At 43.5% G+C, this 7,844-nt stretch overlaps 1 protein-coding gene across 1 annotated transcript in view; it reads left to right on the forward strand.

Annotated features, from left to right (window-relative positions):
- Window positions 1-4,881, forward strand: part of ECRG4 (ECRG4 augurin precursor) — a 22,027-nt gene extending 17,146 nt beyond the window's left edge. Inside the window, exons 4-5 of the mRNA XM_033053381.2 lie at window positions 829-986; window positions 3,034-4,881. Coding sequence (XP_032909272.1) covers window positions 829-986; window positions 3,034-3,195 — 320 coding nt within the window. The 3' untranslated portion in view covers window positions 3,196-4,881. The remainder of the gene's footprint in view (window positions 1-828; window positions 987-3,033) is intronic.
- The last annotated feature ends 2,963 nt before the right edge of the window (window positions 4,882-7,844 follow it).

The raw sequence follows: 7,844 nt of genomic DNA on the forward strand, positions 1-7,844 counted from the left end.
CCTATGTGTTTTTCAAACACTTCCAGGGACAGCAATTCCCACCACCTCCCAAGCTGGTTCCAAAGCTCAACCACTCTTTAAGAGAAGGAATTTTTCCTAACATCCAATCTAAACTTTCTGTGGCACAACTTGAAGCCATTTCTTCTCATCCTGCATAGTGCTCTCATCCATGTTTTTGGGAGGTGCATTAATTCCTCTAGCAGCCAGAGCAAGCTGCTCTTAGGCATGGAGCAAGCCAGATGGCTCTTCTGGGTCTGGCAGGTTGAGGGCATCTCCATGCATCCCTCACACAGGTTGCTATGATAAACTGATGGGCTTTTATTTTCAGGCATACAGAGCATTTAGTAGCACTCATCTAAATGCTATTTTTTTTACACATCAGATTCAGAAATCCATCTTTTTAAGTGATTCTCCCTTCACTCTAATATGCTAGCAGTGTTTCTTCAGCTTCTGCAGTCTTTTTAACTTCACGTCTCTTCTTCCACCCAATTTCTGCAACTATAGCACTTCGGGCCAGTCTCCTGTTCTCTCCTGAAAGCACAAACACATAGTGCTCGTTTGGGTGTTTTTATTTAAATTCCCCAGTTAGTTGCTGTACTTGAGCTGAGAAATGCTTTTCAAGAATCCAGGAGAATGAGGGTAGCAGAGAAATCCTATTACATCGGTGATTGCTGGGTTTATTACTGTTACTGTGCTACAGGCATTGCACTGGCAAGCACAAAGGTAATGGCATGATGTGAGAATCATTTTCTTACTTGCTGCAAGCAGTATGCTACAGGCTGACCAAAAATTTCCTGGCATGCCTTTTGTGGGGGGAATTAATTTCAGCCTCTGCTGCTGCAAAGCCTGAGGTGTCAGTGAAAGAAACAGCAGCCAAGGAGTTCCTGAGCAGCCTGAGACGCCAGCGGCGCCAGCTGTGGGACAGAAGCCAGCCCGACGTGCAGCAGTGGTACCAGCAGTTCCTGTACCTGGGCTTCGACGAGCAGGTCAGTGCACAATGGAGAGGGCTCATAAAAAACAGGGAGACTAGACAGGGATAGAACAAGGGTGATTGGTTTAAATGAAAAAAAGACGAAATTTAGATTAGATATTAGGAAGAAATTCTCTACTGTGAGGGGGTGAGGGACTGGAACAAGTTGTCAGAGAAGTGGTTGATGCCCCATTCCTCTAAGTGTTGAAGGCCAGGTTTGATGGGGCTTTGAGCAACCTGGTCTAGTAGAAGGTGTCCCTGACCAGATTTCTTCTTTAAAGTGGCAAATGTCTCACAGAAATATAACCTTTGTTACATGTTAGAGATCCTTGCCTTATTTCAGTAGTAGGAAAAAATTACATTAAGGTCTTGTATGGAGTGTTGGCTATCAAACTTAAGCTTAATAAATTGTAACTGGACATACGAACAAAGTTTGCTTTGTGGATGGAATAGGTGGCCAGACTCAAAGCAATCAGCCATATTTCAGGAAAGTAATTTGTCAGCCTCAACCTAGTCAGCTTTTAAACAAACTGAGAAAACCACACCAAGCTGGCTGTGATTGGCACTCCTCAGTGAAATGGCACTGATATTTTGCACCCAATGTACACTTGTGCCTCCACAGCGTGGGCAGCTCCTGACCATCATGAACACTGGCAGCTGTGCCTCCACTCTATATGAGAAAGGAAAACCATTGGATAATATTCAGTCAGCCTCCCTTCAAATGAGAAGGACACATTTTTAAAAAACACTTTATTTGTAAAAACACTGGAATGGAATCAAACTCTGCACAAAGCTCTACTAAATAGATGCTGGAATAGGGCAAAAAGTGTGCATTTGGTTGCAGTCCCACATGTAGAATCATTTCTGCTTTTAATAAGAGGTAAAAATAGTTATAGATGTTGAATTCTTGGCTTCTGTCAGCTGTATGAATATGTTTAATGAGATTGCATTGGCACAGGCAAACTGGAGAACATTTTAAACTTTCATGCTATGTGGATTGCTTGGAAGATGAATGCCCTCATTTTCAAAGCTGTAACAATTAGAAAAATAATCCTTCGCTTGAGCTGAAATAATGAAGGGTACTTTTTTTCTAAATTCTCCAGGATATTATGTGGATAAAAGTAACTTTCTCAACAGCATGACTAATAGGAAAAGGAAAAATAGGAAAAGTGGCTTTATGCATCAGAAGCTGAAGACTGGGGGAAAATACCAAAACGAACAAGGACAAACCATGCAGATAAAGTGAATTCTTCTCTGAGTTCCTGTATGCATTTCAAAAACTGAAATGAGGCCTGTTGTGGGATACAATGAATCCACTTAGTAGGTTTTCTTGAGTATTAAGACACAGTCTTAACAATGAAATAACTGTTTGTTCCAGCAAAGGACTTGGTCCATACTTAGCCATTGTGTATTTGCAAAACTTTTTTTTTTTTTTTCCCCAAATCTCAGCCAAAAATATTTCCAAAGAGTCATTCAGATGGAAAGGCTTTGACTTGGCAAGTATTTGATATCCTTGCACACCATTTTTCCTGCGCTGTTGTGAGCAGAACTGAAGTGCTCATTGCATTTCCGTAGCTGGAAGGCTGCATTGTACCTTAGTTTCCACCCGTGCAAGGTGGGAGTGAGATATCACAGACAGCAAAAGCCTGTTGTACCCCAGTCAGGGACATTGCACTTAAAGGAACATGGCAAGGGAGAACTAAACCTTTAGATTTTTAACTGCAAAATATTGATATAATTTCACAGTCCACCATTGACAGGGTAATCAAAATATTAAAGGTGCTTAGTGCACATTTCAGATGAAGGCACACTCAGTTTAAGCACTTTGCAATGGGATGGGGGTGTGGGGCTGGGCAGGACAATTCCTGCACACAGGATCCTGATAATCCCATAGAGAAGGTGGGTACAAGTCACGAAACCCTTTCAATGTAAAGATTTCATTTATGACAAATGCACAAAGGATCCGAATTTCTGAAAGAGGCTCTTGCACCACTTCTGTTTCATCTCACCACTGTAGTTTCAGGCTGGAAAGCAAATGGTCTCTTTTTTTTTTTTTCTGGCAGAAATTTGAAGATGACATGTCCTACTGGACAAACTTGGGGCGTGCTCGTAATGAATACTACGGAGGTTACTACCAGCACCACTACGATGAGGATTCCCCGATTGGCCCACGGGACCCACACTCCTTCAGGCACGGAGCAGGCGTCAACTACGACGATTACTGATGCCATCTGTCCTACTCTTACCTGTAGGGGCTGCACTGGGCGAGGCTGAGCCCTCCCTCAGTCAGAATGACCCCACTTTTTCTTCTATTCATGTCGAACAGTAAGAGTAAAGGAACTGCCAGGCTTTGATGAAAGCAACTTTTTAAAACTATCATTACTTAGTAGTACACTATATATATATAGTGTTATAGAAATAAAGCTTTTTTGATAATCAGGTTGCCATTATTTAGTAGACTTCATAACAGTAAGTTTAATTTCAACTGTATTACTATAGATTCTTTTTTAAAGGGCTTTTTTTCATTTGCTGTCCTACAATCAATTGCAAAATTACATTATATCACTTCCTTTGGCATATAGATTACTTAATATAAGCCAGTACATTTAAGATATGCCTGCCCATTTACATTTCTATTAACAAATAAATCCAGTTATTCTTAGGAGAAAAGAAAAAAAAGGTTTCCTGTCAATTGAAGTGCTGCCTTGTTGCCTTCTCTGCTGTTTCCATCCCTACAGCGTGCAGCCCTCCAAGCCTGACATGGCACTTCTGCAGCTCCTGCTGGGTCAAGGACACAGATATTCACAAAAGCTAAATTCAGCGCAGACGAGCTTGCCTACCTACAAAGCCTGTGAAAGGATCCTCCAGGGAACGGGCTCAAGGCAGGAATTTGACTTCAGCAGTAATTGCTGAGGCGCAGAGCATCTAACCTGAGCTGCCCCAACCCCTCCCAGGCACGATAACCCAAAGGTTATCTTTGCTGAATACTCCCCTTTGTGTCCATTCCACTTAGCATCAAGCTTTCAGCCTAGCTCAAAACAGGGAATAAAACAACAAAGTAAGCTATTTAAAATTGAGTTAGTGTCAGACAGCATCCAAAACAATTCCCTGACATCATAATTTCCTACTGCAAAATTCCCTTTACCCCAGTTCAGACTGAAGCACACATGTTAGGCTGAGCATAAAAATATATCAGAGACCTGGCATCTGTTAGTGAAACAGTGGATTAAAGGGGGATTGTTGGTGGCATCATGCATGCTAAGAATCCCAAAACACAACTAATTCTTGTATCACAGCAACATCTGCCTGGGAGGGAGATTTCAGCTGTCAAGGCCTTCAGGAGGAGCTGGGTAGAGGAAAGGACTGCTGGTACCTGACAAATGTAGAGGACTGGGAAGGGGCAGGTGAGGAAGGCTGGCTGCTCCATGACTTCTAGAACTGAAGAATCGGGATAAAGAGAGATTAAATATGTTCCACCAACTGTAGCAGTCAGAGAAGACAGCATGGATACAAGAAATTTCCAAAGCATGGATGATTGCAACGCCATTCTTTACACTTCACTTTTTTCTTAACTGAGTGTAGCTCCTAATCTTTTGCCTAAAGCTCTTGCTGTGTGATGGACTGGTGTCTAGGAGATGCAGCCCAGCATTACACAGCTCCCTGCAGGAACACTTCCCAGGAGACAGTTCTTTGCTGAGGGAGCCAAAGTGAACAAATACATGGGTCACTTCTCTGCACACACAGATCCACACTGGTCTAACATGCTCCAAAACCTCAGCCTTCCCTAGGCTTAATCTCTGCAGAATCCTTGCCAGTTTAACTGGTTTAAACTGGTGTGTTTCCTTGGTAGAAGAGCCTTTATTCCAAATACGGAATAATCACATTCTGAGTCAAGCACAGGCCCTTTTGCACAGCTGGAAAACACCTATTCCTAGAAGAATACATCCATTTTGTGTATTATTCAAGAAGTGCACTGAATTTGGCAATGTTTGAACCATGCTGGTAATTTCCATTATTTCCCAGAATTTACAGCTAGGAAATCGGACCAGCTGAATAAGGAAGAATAAAAGCAGTGCTGTAAATAAAGACCATCACTCCCTAGGCCTTTGTCAACTCTGTCCATTCTGGCAGGCTGACTCAGTCTAGTAGCTTTCTGTGCCTCGCAGGCTCACAACCAAATCCATGGTCTCTGTCTTCTGAATTTTCTAAGAGGAAAAAAATATATCTTTTCCATTATATTGTGTTGCAGGGTTAAGGAGTAGGACAGAGTTAACTTGCTACATAACAACATACATGATAACATGTTTTAGATTTGTGACTAAACCAGCGTAGGCAGAATACAAATGTTTTTGCTTTGGGTGAACAGTGCCTGCACAGCCTGTTTTCCATACTGTCCACCAGGAGGCAGGATGAGGGTACATCGGTGAGAGAGCTGACCCAAACTGGACAACTCCAAATGATGTAATGACCTGGTCAACACTAAAAGGTGGGAAAAAGAAGAGGGTGGGGGCTTTGCCTTCCAGGGAAGCCATTTCTCAGAGACTGGGTGAGCATCAGGCTTACTTGGGAGAGATGGTGAGTGGCCTTTGCATAACTTGGGTTTTCTTCTTTACTTCGCTCATTAAACTGCTCTTACCTCAGCCCTCAAGAGTACTCCTCCTGATTGTCCATTTTTTTCCCATTGGGGCAGGAGGAGGGACTGGCTGTGAGGGCACTTTGCTGCTGGCTTGGGGTCACTCACCACAAGGCAATAGCTCTGAGGTGAGGGCACCCTCCTTGCAGAGGGGTGCACCTGCCTTGCAGTGAAGCAGTTAGAAGGATGGAAAGCAAAGATGAGCCATCAGCCTTGGGCAAAAGGAGGATTACTGGAGGGGGAAAAATCAGATATGCATGCAGCACTTCAAAATCTAATTTCCCTTGACTACAACACAGACAGAACTGTGCACCTCCTCTCAGCATTTCCACTCTGCTGTGCAGACAGCAGAGAGCACATCACCATCACCCTCAGCCATCCCAGCACTGACATAATGTAACCTCTCCAGCAAGACAGAAGAGCAGCAATTGTTCATTGTGGCTCCCTTCAGAGCAGGAACAGCTTGGCCATGCTCCAGTGCTTCATGTTTCAAAGCCTGATGCTGCAACATCCCCGAGTTTGTTGGTGTCAGCCAGACAGATCCATCAGATTCACAGGGCAGTGCTGCCTCCTTTGCTGGTACCACCTGCCAGCAAAGCCTTCTGCCAAAATGGAATTACTGCTGTGTCCTTTTTTTTTGGTTTTTTTTGTTTATTTTTGGAGGAGGAGGAGGACAGGTCATAATTCCTTTCAAGTTCCTACTTGTGACACAGACATGTTGGGCATGGGGTATTGAGCACTTCTATCCCAGGACTGTTCCCAGGTGGAAGATGTGGCCTTCCTTCTTAAAACAGCTTTTTCTGCAGAGGGGTGGATGAAGCCCAGATTGCTGTGCGTGGCTTTGACAGCACTTAAAGTCACTGCTCCCTGTGGCTTTGTGCTTTGGACCTTCCAGCTGTTTCAGCTATGATATGGACCAGAGTATTCAGAGGATCCTGCTCCTTGCTGAAGAGCATGTCAGCACCTAGGGAAAACACTGCAAGAATAAACAAGCTGGTGCTTGTTCCAGGCTGTAAATGGCAACAAACCAAGATGGACAAAGACTTGTCAGATTTGCTATTACGAAATAAGCACGTGAGAGAAGTATTGAGACAAGGAACAGAGAACCAAAATCCTTTTTTTTTTTTTTTTCAAGAAATATGGATTGTTACTTTAGTGAAGCCTCTCTGTTGATACAGAATTGCACTCAGGAGCCTCCTGTCAAACACAAAGAGTCTGTTTTGCTTCAGAACTATTGCTACTCTTCATGGTTGCTCTAAGGAGTCAAGAGCTTCAAATAAGGCATTCCCTTCTGCCACCTGAAATCCACACACAGGGAAATGTTCACTACAGAGGAAATAAGGATTTGTGGCAGCAACATTCCCAGCAACTTCAGGGAAGGAATGTGTGGTTGTTAGGGTTAGCAGGATTGAGTATACACTTGCTGTTAACAAAGCATCTTCTTCCTGAGGACCAGCCCCTGACCAGCCTCTAACAACCCTCAGAGACCTCCTGGCCTCAAGTAGCATTAAACTCAATACTAGCAAGGCTGGGGACCTGGGGACTGGCTCAATCCATCAAACTAATCGAAGCCTTGTTTTGCCCTCTGTTGCCTGTTCTCTAAGGCAATTATGCCCCTTTCAACTTTGAAACTCAATTCAAGCCCTGACAAAAAGTGAAGCTTTTTTCCCCAGTATATTACCTTTCTAAAAAATTATTGAAAAAAATAGATTAAGACACATTAACACCCAGACGGCAGTGAATTCACTGGCTACTAAACCCACCAGAGTCTATATAGGTTAAGAGAAGCTACAAATGCCTTAGACACAGAAACTATCAGATCATTATTTCCCCATATAGCAAAATGTTAGGCATGTGGCTTCTCTAGACCACAGATTTATAGAACTACTTGAAATAAATTAGGTCTGCAAGCCCCTCTGTAGCTTGTCTGTAGACAAGGGATGTGGCTGACAATGCTCCTTAGCAGCCTACATAGAGAACTAAAGTACATCACGCTTCAAAAAATAATAAAATCCAACTGTGGATCTCATGCTGTAGTAACCTCCAGCAGCAAGAGTGGACCAAAAGACACACAGCAGTGGGTGCCTTGCACACCCTTCCTTCTGGAAAGTTGGTCTCACTCAGCAGCACCAAGCTGTTCCCTCTGCTGCATTGTGTATTTCCCACTGAGAGTGAGGACTTGCACCCAGCACCAGCTGGACTGCCCATTTGTACAGATCACTGTGAGTAAACAGGCACCTC

The sequence above is a fragment of the Catharus ustulatus genome, chromosome 2, assembly GCF_009819885.2.
Source record: "Catharus ustulatus isolate bCatUst1 chromosome 2, bCatUst1.pri.v2, whole genome shotgun sequence".
Classification (NCBI taxonomy): domain Eukaryota; kingdom Metazoa; phylum Chordata; class Aves; order Passeriformes; family Turdidae; genus Catharus; species Catharus ustulatus.